Source organism: Chrysemys picta, chromosome 10, assembly GCF_011386835.1.
Source record: "Chrysemys picta bellii isolate R12L10 chromosome 10, ASM1138683v2, whole genome shotgun sequence".
In the NCBI taxonomy this organism is placed as follows: domain Eukaryota; kingdom Metazoa; phylum Chordata; order Testudines; family Emydidae; genus Chrysemys; species Chrysemys picta.
The window spans coordinates 43064505-43085177 of record NC_088800.1 but is presented as its reverse complement, the minus strand read 5'-3'; the positions used below and the strand labels follow the sequence as shown (position 1 = coordinate 43085177).

The following is a 20673-nucleotide window of genomic DNA, read 5'->3' as shown; positions in this document are numbered from 1 at the left end:
CCCCTTGTCTTTTGAAGTCAGTGACATTTTAAGAGGAGTAACGTACTACTCAATGTAAACAAGGGTGCCAGAATCTGGCCGTTAACGTAGGGACTGGTGTCATTGGCTATAAATATTTGTGATAGACCCAGGCCAGTTGGATACAGCAGAATAGCAGAAGGCAGATATACTGGCCACTGGATTAACAGTTTTCTGTTCCCTGACTGACCAGAGCAGGGGCTACTCCAGGCTAATAGAACACCTGACTCCAATTAACCTGCAAAGAGTCAGGTGAGGCCATTAAGCTAATGTGACCACCTAATTCTAATTAAGGCCCCGTTGATACTATAAAAAGGGCTCACTCCAGTCAGGCAGAGGAGAGCCAGGGAGCCAGAGGAGAGGAAGTGCGGCTGAAGGACTGGTTAATGAAGACACCCTCAAGGTATTGATAAGGGAGCCCTAAGGTAAGGGAGAAGCAGGAGAGCTGTGGGGAAGTGGCCCAGGGAAATGTAGCAACTCTGGCAGTGAAAGGTTGGCTGCCAACAGCTGCTACCATTAGGGTCCCTGGGCCGGAACCCGGAGTAGAGGGCGCGTCTGGGTTCCCCCCAACCCACCACTACAGGAACACCTCCTGGGAGGGGAAGTCAGGCCCCTGTCAGGACAGGAGGCTAACCTGTTCTAAAACAAGCCCTAGGGACAACAGAGACTGTGGGAATTCTCTCACCAACTTCCTTGCTGGCTTATGATGAAAAGGGCTCAGTAGACTGTAACCCTGGCCCTAGAGAGAGAGAAGGGCTACGTGGAAGGTCACAGAGAGCCACTGAGGCTAGCATATACCACCTAGAAGCGCAGGACCCATGGGGACAAGGTCAGAGCTCTGCCACATAGTATATATGGTGAATTTGGCTCTGCACTTAGTTTTACCCATACATCTGAAGCCTGACCTGCACCACCATCAGTTACTCCAGTCATGACCAAAGACTGTCAACCATACCAGTATGTGTGAAAGTTTTTGAAAAGAGCCCTACTGTGAGACCATTTGCCCTAAAAGACATTTCAACCCAAGACTTCAAGATAAAAGGGGTAGTGACTATCATATTGTCATCCACTCCCACTTCTTTTCTTTCCTTCATCCACAAAGGTTGTGGGCTGGTCTCCACTCCAGGGAGATTGACATTGCTGCAATCGATTCAGCAGGGATAAATTTAGTGGGTCTAGTGAAGACCCACTAAATCAATGGCAGAATGCTCTCTGGTTGACCCCAGTACTCCAGCTCTCCAAGAAGAGTAAGGGAAGTCGACCAGAGAGCGTCTTCCGTCAACTCAGCACCGTGAAGACACCGGGGTAAGTTGACCTAAACTACGTCGACCAGTAGCTGGAGTAGCGTAACTTAGGTCGGCTTACCCCCGTAGTGAAGGCAAGCCTTGTGTCCCAATAACTTTTTCATCCATTAGTAACAAAGCTGCCTGTAAGAGTCCTAATATTGCTTTATTAACAGTGCTGGAATTTGTTCAGTGACTAGCCAAGAATGCATTTATTCAAGGTATCATAATTAGTGCATGCCTCTCTATCCCAGTACTGTGTCTTAAGTAGTCACAATCTGTGGTTCCACAATGCATATTAAACTACTGAGCCATTAAATATTTTCTGTCCCCAATAACCCCAAAAGTAAAAAACAATACAAAACACCCATTCAACATCTCATAAGGTGTTTAAATCCAAAATGCAATGACTGAATATGCATAGGCTTGTAAGGATTAGATTTTTACTGGTAATTATCGGTAAATGTCAGTTTCACCATACACACACAGACAAAAATATGTCCATGTATAATGATCAAAATTTTCAGATAGGCAAAGTAGGAAAAAAGCCACTTTTATTAAAGTCAAAATCTTGCGATTTAGATTTTTGAATTAGGCTCATTACAAAAGTACTACTGAATGCATATTAAAAACTGGGTGTAAGGATATTTACTTTGTATATTTTCATGTGTTGCTGACAAATTGTTTTAACAGTTTATAAAACTTTATCTTTCTGAATCTCAGCATCTACTCTCATTAAATAAATGTTTGACCCTATCTATAATTTCCCCAACTGTAAAAATTTAAATAGATTAAAATAAAAAACTGCTTAAAAATAAACATTGTTATTATCTGTCGCACTTATGAATGGAAATAAAAATAGAATTCTTCCAAGCCTAAATATGCATTTGATTTTATGTTGAAGACAAATGTCTATTATTTCATTAATTTTATAAATTTTAATTAAGTTGTACAGGTTTTTAATATAATTTTAACAATTACCACATACAAAACTGTCTATAAAAGTAAAGATAATGATCTACCAAACACTATTATAAATCAAACACTGTACTTGGGGGGGAAAGTGTAACATGATTAATTAGAAATCTGTTTTTAACTAAGATGTACAAACTTAAAACAACCATTCAGATTTTCATGTCAGTGCTTTCTGATACTTAATGATACATTAAACATTTTTCTGGGGTTAAATTAAAGCCAGGAGTTTCCTCTTAAATACAGTGTATTACCATATGGATTGAGCCCTGCAACGTAGCCTGAGACATTATTTTGAATGCAAATCTAAGCAATGACATCATGCAAGAAGTAGCTGCAGAGGAGCTTTCTGATGAATCCACATCCTTCAACTCTCCTCCAAAGAAGTGGTTTTGTGGTTTCCACTCGAGTACTATGGCAGCTAGAGGAAAAAAGGCTTCACTAAAGCAGAAGCAAGGCAGCATGTCCGAAAACAGCCTGAAGCAGCCACTAAATAATTAAAAACATGATATCACTAACCAAAGTCTGTCAGGGTGGCTTTATTTTCAGTTCAACAGAAACTGTTTTATGTTCTTTAATGGTTTAAGAAATGTGAAAAGAACAGCTGTAGATCACTCTCTTAAAACAGTCTGTTTTGCTTTGTGAAATCATTAACCCCCAATTGACAGAGGTTGCTGGTGTTAATGCTATTGTTAATATGTTTTCACCCTAGAAAATATAATCACAGAATATTAAAATTCCCATCAAATCTTTTAAAAAAAACCCTGGAAATTTTAGTTTCTTCTTTGAGTAGATTCAGCCATGTATTCCACATAGGTGTGTGCACATCCAGCACAACAGAGCTGGAGAATTTTGCCTAGCAGTACCCATAGGAGGTGGCGCTTCCACATCATGACCATAGCCCCTCCTTGGCTATTTGAGGTAGCACCACCTCCACCTCCCCTCAGTTACTTCTTCCTGCCACCAGGCCTGTTTTGGCACTGACGCCTCCGTCGGATTGGAGGCTGCCATTGACCTCAGTGAGTGGTATTGGCTTGTGCTCTGGAACTGGCGCTTCTCTGAAGAGGTGAAGAACCCACTCCTCATTGAGTACACTGAGGAAAAGTTCTCATAAGACTAGTCGAGGCCACTCCTGTCCTTGTGGAGACTCTTCTTTCTCCTCTATGAAGCGTACAGCTATTGTCGGCATCTGGGATGGAGCAGGTCCTTCCAACCACTCCCCCACACCGTGTAGAGGTGTGGGAGACCCAGTATTGTTGACTCTGGTTCCAGCCCTGGGGCGTCCATTGAGTCCAGTACCAGTGAGGGTAATGCCAGCACTGGCTATTTTTCTGCACCAGTAACATATCAGGTGGCAGTGGACCTCCTCTGCCTTTCCATACCTAGCTCTCCCTTGGTCCAGGACTTCACAAGGACTATAGCATCCTCAGTCTTGCTGCTTGGATGGGCTTCTGAACCTTCTGGTCTGTCGGCACCGCATCCTGATAATCCCTTGCTGCAGACTGTGGAAGTGAGGCCATTGACAGGCTCGGCACAAAGGACCTCCTCAGCAGTGGGAGACTCCTCTGCACTGCTGCACTTTGCAGCACTGATATTACTGTGGCAGCTTTCCCTGCCTTCCATCTCAGCACCATTGGCAGCATCTGTACCACTTCTGACTTCAGTACTGACACTGCTTCCAGCACCGGAGATGACTTAGGCATATTCAGTGCTGGCTGTGCCATTTTAACACTGGTCCCTTCCTTGCTGTGGGAAACAGATGAGTCAAACCAGTTGTTCATACCTTCAGGGCTAACTCCACCTTTATCCTCTGAAACCCGAGATTCCTTGCCATCCAGTTCGGGTTCCTCCTCCCGCTCTCTGTGAAACATGGGACACCACACTAAACTCTGATTTTTGTGGCATCACCAAAAGTCTTAAACTATATCATTCTCAGTAGCAGAGAACTGAGCTGAGTTCTAAGCTTTTAACCAAAGTGCTTCTAGGGATATATAATTATCTACTGATCAGAAGTATCACTTTGTGAATGAAAGAACTATAGGCTATTGTGCTCCTGCTCACCCAAGTAAATATTTTATTCTAAAAATATTTTAAAATACATGTAGGTGACTTAGATGATGTCTAGGTTTTGTGTATGGTACTGTGAACTTGTGTGGTGAATGATTGGTGAAGGGGAAAATTGGCGATTGGTGTTTTCTAATCACACGATTTTATAGTCTGTTAATTTAGAATCTTTCAGCAATTGTAATAACTATTTTTGAAGCCTTCTTTTGTTCAAGAACCAGGTATTAAATGTGTTTTTAAAATGCACATTGTGACTGACCTGTCTCTCATTACAGCGATACCTATGGAGTTGGCTGGACTGGCAGGATGGGAATCCGACAAGGCCGACTCTCTAGTCCTAGCTCCTTCCTAGACAAAGATGGGATATTTGTTAATTCGACCAACAGCAAGCTGCTGGAGAGGGCCCATGGCATTCTCATGTTAGTACAAAAGGCGTGGATTTTGGCCTCATTCCTAGAGTGTGCTGAGCTGCGTGGGTAATAACAATGCTAGTCCAAAAAGTCTGAGTTCCAAGTGCACTTGGATGTTCCAAGGCTTGGATATATTGTATAAATATACTGTAAACATGATTAGTTCAATCTCTTAGTATTCCGGGTTGTTAGCACCTCTTCTCTCCACTGTGGTCTCTTCCCATTGGAAGAGCAGGCCTACATTTGTAGTGATAAGAATAGGGAAGGGGTAAGAAGTGCTAAGGTCAAGTGATATGACAGTGGTGCTATATAGTGACACTAGAGGGAAGAGGCTTCCACTAACTGGGTCACTGAAACAAGACGTGGAGATGATCTACTTCAATTTGAGAGGCTGGGGTGGCCCTTTCTTAACCCATGTTGTTGATTTATAGTACAACTTCATCATAGGTTTCAGAAGAGGCTGCCAGACTAGCCAGAGGTAAGGTACCCACAGTTTTGGGCCCCACACTACAAGAAGGATGTGGAAAAATTGCAACAAAAATGATTAGGGGGCTGGAGCACATGACTTATGAGGAGAGGCTGAGGGAACTGGGATTGTTTAGTCTGCAGAAGAGAAGAATGAGGGGGGATTTGATAGCTGCTTTCAACTACCTGAAAGGGAGTTCCAAAGAGGATGGATCTAGACTGTTCTCAGTGATACCTGATGACAGAACAAGGAGTAATGGTCTCAAGTTGCAGTTAGGGAGGTTTAGGTTGGATATTAGGAAAAACTTTTTCACTAGGAGGGTGGTGAAGCACTGGAATGGGTTACCTAGGGAGGTGGTGGAATCTCCTTCCTTAGAGGTTTTTAAGGTCAGGCTTGACAAAGCCCTGCCTGGGATGATTTAGTTGGGAATTGGTCCTGGTTTGAGCAGGGGGTTGGACTAGATGTCCTCCTGAGGTCCCTTCCAACCCTGATATTCTATGATTCTATGATACTACGTGTGGTATGTTAAAGCAGATGGGTGAATCTGTTCCCTACAGATCCCCTCTTGCTGTTCTTCACAACCAACTACCCCATTACTCACGATCTGTAACAATCCAGATTTTTGAATGGATTCACCTTCCCTTTTATCCCATCCTCTCTCACAGACACACATTGGCTATTATGCAGCTTACAGGAAAACATTGCTATAGGTGGTTTGAAGTGTCTTTTTCATTTACTTGTGTGTATCCATTCTACTAAATATGTTTTTTCTACTCAATTTGTACAATCTCAAATAGTGTCAATTCTTTCTGACGTGGGTATTTTGGCTATTGGCATTGATGCCAAAGATATTGGGGCTTCCTAATGGGAAATCTCAGCTTCTGCCATGAGAGGGTTAAAATGACAACTCAGCAGTAAATACATAATCCCATTCTGTAACCTTATGTCTTTCTTAATATGGCCCTTTTATTGTTTCCACAGGAGAAACAAGAACTTCAAAGCCAAACCCAGTCTCCCAAAGGTTAGTGAACAAACACGTTTACCTCTCTTGTTCCTGGAGTATATAAGGCAGCACATATACTGTATGCACTGCCATTAAATGTTAACTTGTGTTTAATGTATACTTTGTCAATTTAAGGGGGGGGCGATTCAAAGTGAATTGTTCATCTCTAAAGTGTGGTTTACCAAGTTGCTGTTGTAATATGAAAGCTGTGCAAATCAACTCCAGCCTGATCTGTTTGAGGTTATTCTTTATTTTATCGCAATGAAAGTTAGCAGAGTTCTCACAGACAGTGGTGTTCATTTGTCCTGGAAGAGAGCTGTGCAGTCACTGGATTCCTTCCTGCTCAGATGCTGCTAGCTATTATTTTTTAACCTTCATTTTGTGAAGTTAAAAGAAAGCCAACAGAGAAAATATCGTCACAAGTGTTGAGGGAGGTCTGCATGTTCGTTTACTGGCCCCACTTCAATTTCCGTCTCTAAACTGAAAGAAATGTCCAGGGATCACTCAAAAATTTTCGTACTTGATATATACAGAGCACTTTTCAGGCCATCTACCTTTATGGTGGAGATTTCCTTTCCTAGGAAAATGTTTACAATTAGTTAATTACAATATTAGAGTGCTGTATTATATTGGTAACATCCATTCTATTTAAAGTGCATTTTAAACATTCCTGCTGTTTCCTTTATTTTCTGGCAGTACTTACTGTGCCTGATGGCATAAGATGAGAAGAGATCCACTGTCTATCATTGGCATAATTATAGCATTTTGTGGTCATTATTGACACTGCTTTGATTAAAGAATGTCTGGTTTGTGCTGTGTGCCTTCCAATAAGAATTACATTTAATTAAAAATGAACAACAAAATGTAAGCATGGAATACTTTTGAGCGTGCATGATTTTTAAATAGAAAAAAGACTTCTCCTTTCATTTTGTTGACTTCTATTCTAGACATATTGTGGAATTAAATGGTTTCACTTCATCTCAAATGGCTAGTAGACCAAATCACAAACCAAGCAAGTATCATTCTGTATAGTGAGCAGTCTCCATTCATAAAATGCATGGTACTCAATAATAATATGGAGAGAGAGCAGACTTTTTCTGATGGCAAGGGCTGAGTTAGAATGTGGTAGGGCAGTATTCTGATGCAGAGATCTTATCAGAAGCAGCAGTGTGAGTGCTGTAACTTGCGGAGGGCAATCCATATTTGTGCATTAAAAGGCAGAGAACAAATAATCAAGTGCTGGTTCTCCTAGAGGAACAAAGGAAAAATTTGTACTGATGCTGCTCTTTTGCATCACACATTATAACTAAATAAGCATAGGTGGTTAGCAAATTGAGTTAATTGAAGTATCCATTAAATTTTTGGTTTGGGGACAGTATACTTCAAAGGGATGGACTTGAACTACTTTTTTTCATCTCTAACTAAATTAACTCACTCCAACTAAAATCCACTAATTTTTTTTTATTTGTGTATTTCAAGCAAAGAAAAACGTCATTTGAGGGTTTCTTTCTCTCTCTCTCAATCCGTCAAAGCTCTGACCAAAACCAGGGGAAAACTCATGTCTTCCATCAACAATTTCCTATTCAAATGAATGAAACCAAGGCTTGCTAGTTATGTCTAAGTGCACAACACAAGCTCATTTGCTGTATGCATGTAATACATTTTGCAATGGTCATAATTATACTTTGTGATTAATACCTCGTTAAGATAATTGGTGAAAGTTAAGTCATTGCGGTGTGCATGTTTGTTTATCTGCAGATGCAAGAGATAGCTGTGTATTGAGGGGTAGACAGAGCACCCAAACTTTACCTAGTTACAGAACCCATTAGCCACTTCCCAGGCACATGGGGGCTGCATCTCTATTCTAGTAAGAGAGTCTGGCTACTGCAGAAGGCAAAGCTGTGCTGTCTGAGTTGAGTAAGCTGAGCATTGTAGGTTTAGTAGCCTGTCCCCATTGCCTATTGGCAATATAATATGTAATCTCAGCAGACCATCAGATTGTGCAGTACAGTGTACATGCCAATGGAGGATTTCAATTATCAAGCTGGAGCAAAGCAAGTTGGAGCACATAACCCAAAAAGGCTAGAAAGGTGCTGTAACTACAACACAATTGTTGGAATTTTACGCCTTGAATTAGCTACTAAATTATACTGATTATAATTCTTAATTTTTAATAATGCTTTACTCTCGCTATATGCCATACTGTCCTGCAGCGGCTCAGGAGCATGAGTACTAACCGCAAGGCAGACTGATATGAACCAGGGCACAAATGCCAAATTGGTTTTGTGCTTTATACTTAGATTTCACCAACCAATTATTAAGTGTAAACTCCTCAGGCACTGTAACAGCCTTAACATGGAGTAAAACAGGCCCCTTGGGTATCCTGATCTGTCTCTCCACTCAGGTGAGCGTACCTTTGTGATAGATGGTCCCTTACACCAAGAATCACAGCAATATTCAGGTTACTCCCAGTTCCCAAAGACCAGTCACTTACCCCAGGTCAATTGCATCTTACATCTCACAAAGAACGCTTGAAGCCAATCCTATAACAAATTATATACAGATTTATTAAAAAATGAAATGTTATTTTCACAGTTAAAGCAGGTAAACCTTCACACAAATGAGTTGCAATCTTAAGTTTCAAAAGGTAATAGAATATTCTATAATAAGCTATAATAAGCTTTATATGTCCTTTAGGGCTAACTGGGGTTCTGTTGCTTATGCCTAGAAAACCTTGCCCCCCAAAGTCCAAACAGTATAGAGGTCCAGTTCCTCCTTGTTAGGGGGTTTTAGTCCCTTCTCTCATGTGCCGTGGTCTGCGAACTCAGCTGACGGAGGAATCCATTTGCATGACTCATCTTCATGGGGCGGGAAGGGAGAGCAGAGTACCAAAAGCTTTTGTCCTCTTTAATGTCCCACCATAGTCCATCTGGTGACGATGGGCCTTTCTTGTTGGTCAGACGTAACAACTTCTGTTGGAGACTAGCACTTCACACTAGTTAATGTCTCTCTACTGTCTGGTGATTTACATAGTCACAGAGGCTCACAATACAAATGCTTATGTATAGCCTTACAATATGGGATACAGATGTTTTAAGTCAGATTAATGCATGCAGCAAGTCACAAGCATTCAATAAGGTCTGAACACTTTTTGAGAATCCTAATACCTATTTTAATAATACTAACACGGTTGATCAGACTGATTCCAGCTCTGTAGTTCTCAGTGTTCAGTTGAGACATGGGGTCCTTCGCATGAGATGGCACCTGGTCTGCCAGCATCATACCATATATGAACACAAAGCATGCATTAAACCTAAATAGACTCTTCTAAGCTTTTGCTAACTTGGAGCATCAAAGAGTCCTGAAAATTATGCACATACAGGAGCAAATCTACAAAGCAACGTGCTCCTATGACTGTCACTCATCAGCCCCCTCCCACAACCCTTTCCTTGTGGTCTACACAAACCTGCCATGTTATGTGAATGTTTCGATTGTAAGCTCTTTGGAGCAGGGACTTTATATATAGTCTGTACAGTAACCAGCCTAGTGGCTACCGTAAAAATTCCCAGTTGTGAATTGTTCCCTTGATATTTGCAGGGGGCATTGCATAGGGTCGGTACCCTAAGGGGAGCCCTATGGAATAGCGGGAGTGGGGATACAGTGGGAGAAATCAGGCCATAGGTAGTCAAAGATCTTTTTGTATAAAAACTCTCTTGGTTTGTTTTGGGTTTTTTGGCAGCACTTGTTGGAGGTGAAATCTCTCAAGCACCTAACTAACCTGACACTGCACGATCGCATTACAAAGTCTCTTCTCCACCTCCATAAGAAGAAGAAACCACCCAGCATCAGTGCACAATTCCAGGTAATTTACAGTGTTTACTCCAAATGTGAAGAAGCGCAAGAGAAAAAAGAGTTGGTCGTGGGTGCACTGAAAACAAACACCTGCATGGGTCCTCAAGGTGCAAAGGATGGTTCTCACAGGCACAGAACTCTCCTCTTTTACGCTATTCAGAACACAAAAACAGCTAAGTATGTGTAGCTTGGCTAAGCAATGATGTTTAGGGGCATAACAGTCTACTGATACTTAAAGGATGTAAATACTGAGAGAGAGAGAGAGAGAGAGGGATTACTTAGGGTGAGTATAACAAAAAGCAGTGGGATGAAAATAAGAAATGTAAGATTGAGGCAGCCTATCAGGAAAAACTTCCAGACGTTGGGGTTTTAGACTAGCGTAATCTTCCAAGGGAAGTGGTGGAAACCCTATTGCTCAGGGATTATAAACTAGAGTGGACAAAACAATCTGAAAAGTATTGTAGGGAGCAATCTTATGTTGACTAGTCTCTGGACTTTTCGATCTCTAACATGATTTTTGAGGGGTCTGTCCTTGCCTTTCCCAGTTCCCTAATTTTTCTTACACACATACACATACGCGGCCTAGTTCCATCTCTGATCCTATCACCATGCCAATTTCATTTTGTATTGAAAAAAGGCAAATGGTGTCCCTGATTCTATTTTCAAATGCAACATGACAGTTTTGGGGAGAGGAACTTCAACCCCCCAAAATGTAACAGGAGAAAACAGTGGTAATTACACATGCACAAATGGGGCACAGGTTTTTATACCTGTCTTATTGCTTAGCACCTAATTCTGAAAACAGGCCCCTTTATGGGGGTTTCTCTGGGGAATCCACCAATAGAAGAATTCTAAAAATGGTGGTATTTAAAAGTGTAATTATTTGCATAATGTGTATCTCAAGTTCAGTTTGTGTTCGTGCCAGTTAGAATGTAATTACTTGGAAGAGCCCAGAAGGGAAAACACTGCTGCTTTAGCTTCAGAAATGCTTGTGAATTTTGAGATGGGGTTGAGGCCAGCATTTTTTGTGCTGTCACTATTCTGCACCAGTTAATCTGCCATTTTGGGTAACTGAAGCTAAAAAACTTCTCCAGCCTTGTCACTATGGATACAGTCTTGGAAACTGCAACTGTCAAGTCTTGAGACGCATGCACAAGTGTGTGGTAGTATTAGAGAGCACAGTTCATTTAAAATCAGGCATGTGGTCTAGTTTATAGAAAGCATTTTCTAGTTATCCTGATCATTTCAAAAATGTTTCTCTGGGAATTGGTTAATTTCTGGAAACATGTTATACAAAATATGAATGCAACAAATGCCCTTGTCACTCCCATCCCAGAGAAAGAGGGAATGCTACAAAAAGGCAAGCCTCAGCTGGCTTGCATGCTCACAGCTTCACTCCCTGGAGTGTTCTTTTGTGCAAGAAGTAGATTTTAAGTATTTACCAGTAAAACACCATTAACCGATAATAAAAAGCGACGTAAGTTGGTCCAAGTGGTTCTATACACAGAATCACAACAGTGTTCTCCCCATTCGTGCTGTCATTCCCAAACAGTGCATCAGCCAATTTTTTGCAATGATAGAGCAGTCATTTTCTAACTGCAGTCACATACATGGTTACCAGGAATCCTTAAAATGCTCCAATGACAGCAAGTTAAATAAACTCCATATTCTGTTTCCATGTGTATTCTGCTGGAAAAGTTAACATCGTAATCACTTGAGTATCTTGTAATTATTAGTTCTAAGTAAACAAAAACGCTCTACATATTTAATCTTACTGATCCAGTTTGGAATTTAATATTCCCCTTGAGAGACTAAATCATTCCACATTTATACTGTGATAGAACTGACAGGCCCATTGTCATTGTAGCATGAAATCCTCTGTAAATAGAACGGAGGGAAAGAAGGAGCATAGCATCATTTTCTTTTGATTTTTTATTATGTTTACTCTTCTGCCCCACTTTGTTTTCTGTTCAAAGAAGTTGCTGCTCTTACAGTAGGCTGTGATAATGACAGCTGTGACTCAAAACCATCTGAGTCAGTGCAGTGCAATAGCATTCTTCCTTTTAGTTTTTTCCTCCTGCCTCTGATTGGATGCATATGTGCTACTCTATCCTTGACTTTCGGAGGCATATAGCCTAAGGGATTCCAATCAGTTTTAGGTATTTGTGAAATCCATGAGGGATAGAGCAGCTGTAAAGCTGGCTGTTTGGGTAGCAGATGCAAAGCAGAATCTGTCACCCAAAATGTGACACAATAAACATTTGTATTTCCTCTGTGTGACCCAAGTCCATCCCCTCTTGGGTTTATTGCAGTGTTCTTGATAAAAAGTTTTTTCACAGGCTTGCATCAGGCTATTTTCATGAACAAATACTTCTGTCTTGTGAAAGTTAAATGAAATTAGAGTTGTGATACCCAGCATTTTTTCAGGGTGAGAACCAGAGGGGAAGAGGGAGGCAGCCAGTATATTGTGCTCATTCTGAGAAAAACAAGCTTTTTGTTTGTTTTTAAGAGTTACTTTACAAGCACATAATCATGTAGAGCTGCATATAGCTCCAAATATGGACTGTAAGTGCATTTTAGAAATTGTGGGGAAATCTAAAGGTATGTCTACACATCAAAGAAAAAACAGCGGCAGACCCATGTCAGCTGACTCAGGCCCATGCTCTGGGACCTTTCCACTTCACAGGGTCCTACAGCTTGGGCTCCAGCCCAAGCCTAGAAGGCTATATAGCAGTGAAACAGCTCCTTAGCCCCTGGTTGTCTAGTTGCTGTGTAGACATACCCTTAGTCTTTGAAATAACTGAATGGGTTGGGTCCTTCTCTATCTGGGGGGGGAAATGTTATGATGCCTAGTGGCCCTTTAAGTATATTTTATGCATATAATACAGACGATAAATACACAACAGAATATCTTTTAGAGCATCTGTATTATTAGAATCAAATCATCCCCATAATTAACTGATGTTGGGATGTATCATTACTTAGATCATGCCAATAGTGTGCTGGGCACTTTGCATATACATGTGAGGACAAGGCCACAGTTTCAGTGAGCTTGCAATCTGAATAGCCAACGTGCAGATGAAGGATATGAAAATGGAATTCAGCAAAAAGCAAAATGATTGTGTGCCTGTCCTTAGCTTCATGTAAACTTTTTTGGAGAGTGGGGGGATTAACACTTCATTACAGACAGCTGTTAGGAAGTGTAGTGAGTTTAGAGGAGGGATTAGGAATGATATTTTATTAAGAGACACTCTTGTAAATAAATAACAATCCAGTTATATATTGTACATATATTAAGTAAATCGTTCAAATAATGCAAAAATAAGAGATAATTTCAGCACAGTCAGTGCTCCAGATTTGTTACAAATTGCAACATAAAAGCGAAGCCAACTGCAATCTGTTGACATGGAATTTCCATGCAAATAGTCACTCTTCTCCACACAACATGAGGTCATACGTTTTCCACAGAAAATGCTGGTCCTGTGAGTGGCGGGAGCAATGAGATGGAGTTTGTCTGGGACCCTTCCAAATGGCCTGCCAGAGCATTAGTGTGACCAGACTGTGCCTCTAGGAGAATGAATCTAGAGGGATCTCTAGATGGAATCTGTCTCACTCAACCCAAGCCCAGAGTAGATCTGAAAGCCTCTGCATGATGGGTTAATTCTGGTCTTCCATTGGGTAGTCATTTAGAACAATGTTTTTAAAGTCTAGAGAAAGTACAGGATGAAATGGGAATCCAGGAAATCCTAACCACCTAGTATCCACAGCTTTTCGCATCTCAGTTGAGAAAAGAATATGGTAGAAAATCTATCAGGTTCAAAACAGTTCTGACCAGGAGCATTCAATGAAAAGGTCAATGCTCGTAGTCTAAGGAATTCACTATAAATGAGCTATATGAAAGAATGGGAGGCTAGTCTGGATAAAGGGATATCAGACAAACTGCGAGAATTGATTTGAAAGAAAGCAGCCAACTCTATTTTAAGACCATGCACCAGTGATAACTTACTCTGATTCCAGTACAAGAAAAACCTGTGGGCAGAGTCAGATGTTTATGGAGACTTTGGAGGAAAGGGGTGTTCATTTTCACTGTAATGTCCTCCAAATAATGGATTTCTGAAAACGAGCAAAGCAGATCAGTGGTTATGCTGTCCCCCACAGCCCTCTGATAATTCTCTTGGGCCTCCCAGTAAAATATATATAATTGCAAAGTGAAATTCAAAGCTCATTTCCCTTTCATACTGAAAACCTGATGTCTAGTTGTACGAGGTGGGACTGGAAACTATCCTATCTCAAAATGCGGTATGTACAGTATAGGTCACATGAGCTGCCATTACTATTCCTGAAGGTAACTATTCATGTAAAAAAAAAAAAAAGAAAGAAAATCCGTGTCTTTATAGCTGCATGTTGGATACAAAGACATTAATGTTCAAGTTTAACATGCTTAGCATATTAGAGATGTATATGGAGCTGGTGCTGGATTGAATTAAATTACTCTTGAACAAAATGTACTTCCCTTTGGTGTTTTAGTTGACTTCTCTGTCAGAAACAGTTCTTAAGTTGGTAATTTCCTCAGAGTTTCCTCTCATGAGTGAAATGTTTGAAACTTCAGTGTATGTCACATCTGGCTCTTTTCCAGCTTTTAAGTTTTATTTTCTGCTGCAGGCATCCCTCAACAAGTTGATGGAGACTCTTGGTCAAGCAGAGCCTTATTTTGTCAAGTGCATTCGATCTAATGCTGAAAAGGTAAAGATCTATCATTGCCAAATGCTTGGTAACAAAAACACTGTTCTCAGCATTTGCATTAACCACCCACCCCACCCTCACTGAAGAGAATAAAATTGGAGGCAAAGGTCAAACTCTGACTTGCTCTCACTATGTTGTTTCCAGATACTGTGGGGTATGATTTCATTGTTTTGACGGTTCATTAACATGAACTCTGGCAGTTGTGGTGCTTAAATACACCGTAGCTAATCATTGCTGCTTCAGATACCACAAACAACAAACACGCTGCCCCCTTCCAATATACAGATGTGTCACAATGTCCCACTGGGGTTTCATTGGAATCCCAAAACTTTGATAAGAAGTGCTCTCACAGAACAGCTGTTGGACTGCAGCATGAGTGGTTTTATTAGGATGCAGTTTCACCCTTAGTTCTTAAGTGTCTGGGTAAAATCCACAATAACTTGTAAATATTTTGTGGTGTAAATTTGATATGCTTAGCTGAAAAAAAGAAAAAGGACCTCCTGGATGAGTCTGAGTGTGGAGACCATTGTTAAACATGTATGGTGGTATTGTTTGTGTGTGTAATATTATTCCTAGTTGATAAACCACAATGACCCTTCTGGTCATCATATAAATAATAATTTGAGTTGTCTCCTTTGAAGTTCTTACAAGCTCTGGAATTCATGTCTGTCATGCATGAGCACTAAGGCTTCCAGCTTTAATTTAAAAAAAATCCATATGAAATTTTAATTGAAAAAAGGAAGATACTTTCATAATAAACCTCATTATTCAAATTAACTTAGTTGTACATAACATTTTTCCTTTACATTTTTTAGAAGATGAATTGGTATCATGGACTATAAATTTATAAACAAAGCTGGAATGAAGCTGGCTGGCTTGTGGAATAACGGAGTCTATCTCCACTAGATCACCATTTTAAATCCAGCCAGATCAGTAATGCTTGAAAGCCATTTTCTTCCAATAGGTGTTCAGTAATAAACAAGTTGGTGGTCTTGGACCAGTTGCTAGGAGTCCATATCGTACTATTGGCAACATGTGTGTCATACAAAAACATGTCATGTCGTCAATCATGTCGTCAATTCCATGTCTAGGTACTCATGAGTATCATGAAGTGTTTGTGGTTGGGTGAAGTAACGTGTGTCCATTTTTCCTCTTTCAGCTCCCTCTGAGGTTCAGTGACAGCCTGGTGCTTAGGCAGCTGCGATATACAGGAATGCTGGAGACAGTTCGAATTCGGCAGTCTGGGTACAGCTGCAAATATTCCTTCCAGGTTAGACAAAGTGCTTTTACCTTTTATTCATTTCTGTTAAAACATCATATCCTGGTAGATTGAGGTGGCCCATTTTTTGCACACACCCTTATTTCTAAATGCGGGTGAATTTAGAGTTCATAAAAGTGAGTGAATAATATCACTAGCTGTAGCCAGGCATGGAGTGTGGTCATGTGCTAGGCCAGCTTTGCCAATGCACCTAAGTTCTAACTTGCAAAGCCTCAGCTATTCTAGTTCTGAACCAAAACTGCTAGTCGTGCATTTGTTTGCACAGAAATGTGTACCTAATTTTCATGTGCAGTTGCACACACATATTTAAAATCAAGACCATAATGTCCATTAGAAGCTAGAATGAATTCACTCAACCACTTTGTGACCTAAGAGGAGTCGAATCCATGTTTCCGGAAATTAAATTCTAGTGTGCTAGGCACACTGAACCTCCTAAAGGTAAATATCTGTATCTCAGGTTACAGCCAACTGTAATACTGAGCCTATTCCTAAACCAAGCAGAATTCTGCCTAAACTATAGTTGGGCCATATCAACAAAGTGGAATAGTTATGGGTACGATTTTATTTTAAATGAATCTTTTTTCAGTCACATTTTCTTAATTTAATATTATATTAGATCTCTATAGGGAGGATTTTTCTCATAATAAATGTGAGCCAGATAATCTCTTCAGTTTAGGACTGAGTTCATATGGGAAGCCTCCTGTTACTTGTTTCTGTTTTTGTTTCCTTTCAAAAACTTCAGTGAAGATAATTTGTTCAGGCCAGTCAGCCCTAACTCAGGGAGCTGGCATTTCCTTCCATAATCTGCTAGTGCTAAATTCATTTAGCCATCATGCAGAAGTTCCCAAACCTCACAGCACCGGGGGGGGGGGGGGCTGCCTTGGTTCACACAGACTTGCTTATTCAAGGGAAATATTTCTTTTTACATGATGGTTTTATCAAAAAATGTTCTTTGTGTGTGTGGTTCTTTCATCAGTGGCTACCACCCAGTTTGTTTCCTGTAGTAAAACGAATGGATGGCAGCTATTTTTGGCATTGAGAATAGTCATGTCTGTTACAAACGCTGTTTGTAGGAAACCTGAACCCCTTTTTACTTTGGGGGTATTTATCTTCAAGGACTCTAGCAAGTCTGATGTTTGAACCACCAAAATGGTAGCTGTTGTGAAGCTCTGTGTTTTCTGAGATACTCTGCAGGTTCTGGTAAATTCCTCCTGTAATGATCATTTCTCAGGATTCACTGCACATTTTCACAGAATCTCTGAGTGTTCCTTTGCAGGCAGACACTGCAGTATCTCCTATTTGCCTTTCATACAATCCTGAAAGCCACCAGAACTATAATTTACACATGGTCATGGTAGATTCTCCAGCTATGACCATTTTCAATCAAGATTGGATGTTTTTCTAAAAAATCTGCTCTAGGAATTATTGTGGAGAAGTTCCATGGCCTGTATTATACAGGAAGGCAAACTAGATGATCACAATAGTTTCTTCTGGCTTCGGAATCTATGAATCTATAACAATGAAGGAATCTTTGAATTCTGCAGTTCTTGAATATCCGTTACATTTCTGCTAATTTACTAAAACGTACCTCATTTGGCCAGCAAATAGTTACGTAACAGTGACATACCGCTGCCCTTAGAATTTAACTCTGGTAGCTTCTAATTTTACAGGACTTTGTGGACCATTTCCATGTTCTGCTGTCACGAGGAATCAGCCCATCTAAGCACAACATCCATGATTTCTTCAGGAAAATAAAGCTCAGTCCAGACAATTATCAAGTTGGGAGAACAATGGTAAATACTTACCCACAGACTCTGCACTAACAAATAAAGTCTGCCTATATGTGGTAACTTGGTTTTCATACATGTTTGCATTGACATGACTGTTGTCCCACTTTACCAAAAGGAAATGGATTAAGTGAGAAGGGTTTTAATCATGTCATACACAACACAAACTACTCGAGAGTGTTGCTTTCTGTGAAGCCAGGATGGTCTGATCATGCTATTTAAAACAAGTTAGCCTCCAATAATCACTCCACGCTTTGTTACATAACTTACTATTCTATACAGTGTTGTTATTAGCCGTGTGGGTCCGAGAATATTAGAGAGACAAGGTGGGTGGGATAATATCTTTTATTGGACCAACTTCTGCTGGGGAGAGAGACAAGCTTTTGTACACAGAGCTCTTCTTCTTGTCTCTCTGACTTACTGTTATGAGAGTTATCTCCTCACCCTAGAAAGGGAATTTACTTATCGGCTGCTATATATTGTGATACACATCCAACATTTCACAGCCACGTACTGTAGGTAACTGTCCAGAAAACTTTCATAAGTATCCCAAAGTAAAGTCAAATGCTAAGCTCTTTATTTGAGAGCATTCCAGATACAGATGTCTCTGGCATTAACTCATGTCTCCTGTGGCTGGGGAAGCATGACACACATTGTCCTCATTCCTCATGTACTGCCTGTTAGGTTTTCATGAAGGAGCGGGAGCGCCAGCTTTTGCAGGATTTGCTACACCAGGAAGTGCTCCGGAGGATTACTCTGCTGCAGCGTTGGTTCCGTGCTATACTGGAGAGAAGGCACTTCTTGAACTTGAGGGAGGCAGCAGTGATCATACAGGTAGGCAACAATAATGTTATTTACTATGTATAGCATCATTAGTGTGCCTGGCACTTCGCAGACACAAAAGACCAGGTTCCTGGGCTGAGGAGCTGCTTATAATGAATAATGACAATGTACCTCTATGGCAGGGAAAGGCAGATTAGAAAAGGAAAGCTTGTGACACTGGAATCCTTAAATCCATTTAAAGCACTGCTGCAAAAATCATCTTCCTAGCTCCTCACTTTGACCACATCACCCCATTTTTATATGCTTCCTCTGGCTCCACCTTAGAATCATAGGGTTGGAAGGGACCTCAGGAGGTCATCTAGTCCAATCCCCTGCTCAAGGCAGGACCAATCCCCAACTAAATCATCCCAGCCAGGGCTTTGTCAAGCCTGACCTTAAAAACCTCCAAGGAAGGAGACTCCACCACCTCCCTAGGTAACGCATTCCAGTGTTTCACCACCCTCCTAGTTAAATAGTTTTTTCCTAATATCCAACCTGGACCTCCCCCACTGCAACTTGAGACCATTGCTCCTTGTTCTGTCATTTGCCACCACTGAGAACAGCCGAGCTCCATCCTCTTTGAAACCCTCCTTCAGGTAGTTGAAGGCTGCTATCAAATCCCCCCTCATTCTTCTCTTCTGGAGACTAAACAATCCCATTTCCCTCAGCCTCTCCTCATAAGTCATGTGCTCCAGACCCCTAATCATTTTTGTTGCCCTCCGTTGGACTCTCTCCAATTTTTCCACCTTAGTCCAGTACAGCCTATTTGTCTTCACTTTTAAGGCCCTTTATGGCCTTTCCCTGCCTCATCTATCATCTCTTATATGCTATGGACATAGACTCCACCAGTGACACCACTCTTGATTGCCCATTTGTGAAACTTTCCAGCATGCACCATCGTGCTTTCTCCCATGCCGCCCCACATGCATGGAAGTTGCTCCTTGTAAAAAACCCTCAAAGCCGAAACATTATCCTCCTTTAAACTTCTTTGTAAAATCCATCTATGCTGTGATGTCTACAAAACTGAGTGGTGGGTAGAGAGCTGGTGCATTGTGACCACTGCTTATGACACTGATTATAATTAAGGCTAAGATTTTATCACGGTTATTTTAGTAAAAGTCACGGACAGGTCATCGGCAATAAACAAAAATTCACGGCGTCTGTGACCTGTCCGTGACTTTACTAAAAATAACCAGGGGGGTGGGGGAGTAAGACTAGGTATGGGGGAGGAACTGACAGGCCGAGCCCCCTGGCTCCAGCAGCTGGAGCAGGGGGTGCAGCTCTGGGATGCCACAAGGGGACGCACGGCCCCGGCTGCAGCCCCCCGGGAAAGCCGCCGGGCTGCAGCGCACGGCCCCAGCTGCAGCCCCCCCGGGGAAGCCGCCGGGCTGCGGCACACCAAGCCCAGGACGCTACGGGGTTGGGGTGCACGGCCCCAGCTGCAGCCCCCTGCAGAAGCGCCGGGTTGGGGCGCACGGCCCCAGCTGCAGCCCCAGGTGGAAGCTGCAGGGCTGGGGCGCACTGCCACTGCCAAGCCCAGGATGCCACAGGGCTGGGGCACACAGCCCCGGCTGCGGCCCCTGGCGGAAACTGCAGGGCTGGGACTACAGGGTACTGGTTCCAGTCAGCCCCAGTTGCAGGGCAGGGGGGGGTGCACAGTCCCACCTTCGCCTCCTGAAGCCATAGAAATCACAGAGGTCCAGTAAAGTCACAGAATCTGTGACTGCCGTGACCAAATCGTAGCCTTAATTATGATTCTCTCACTTTGAGCCTGTGCTTCTCTCATTTGTTTGACGTATCTACCGGGTGACCCTCGTTTTAAATTTTGTAAACTCTTTTGGGCAGAGACCGTCTTTGTTATATTTTTGTACAGAGCCTACCACAATGGAGTCCATTTCGTAGGTGCTATTGCAATATAAGTTATATGAATCCGTTTGTTTATGATTGTTGGTATCATTTTTACTTTAATTTGTT

General features: G+C 41.6%; 1 protein-coding gene across 19 annotated transcripts in view; it reads left to right on the top strand.

Annotated features, from left to right (window-relative positions):
• Nucleotides 1-20673, top strand: part of MYO9A (myosin IXA) — a 475076-nt gene that overhangs the window by 408557 nt on the left and 45846 nt on the right. For all 19 annotated transcript variants that reach the window (XM_065558506.1, XM_065558508.1, XM_024103989.3 and 16 more), the window contains 7 exons: nucleotides 4613-4756; nucleotides 6195-6234; nucleotides 9956-10078; nucleotides 14731-14811; nucleotides 15971-16081; nucleotides 17761-17883; nucleotides 18562-18711. In XM_065558506.1, the coding sequence (XP_065414578.1) occupies nucleotides 4613-4756; nucleotides 6195-6234; nucleotides 9956-10078; nucleotides 14731-14811; nucleotides 15971-16081; nucleotides 17761-17883; nucleotides 18562-18711 (772 nt within the window). The remainder of the gene's footprint in view (nucleotides 1-4612; nucleotides 4757-6194; nucleotides 6235-9955; nucleotides 10079-14730; nucleotides 14812-15970; nucleotides 16082-17760; nucleotides 17884-18561; nucleotides 18712-20673) is intronic.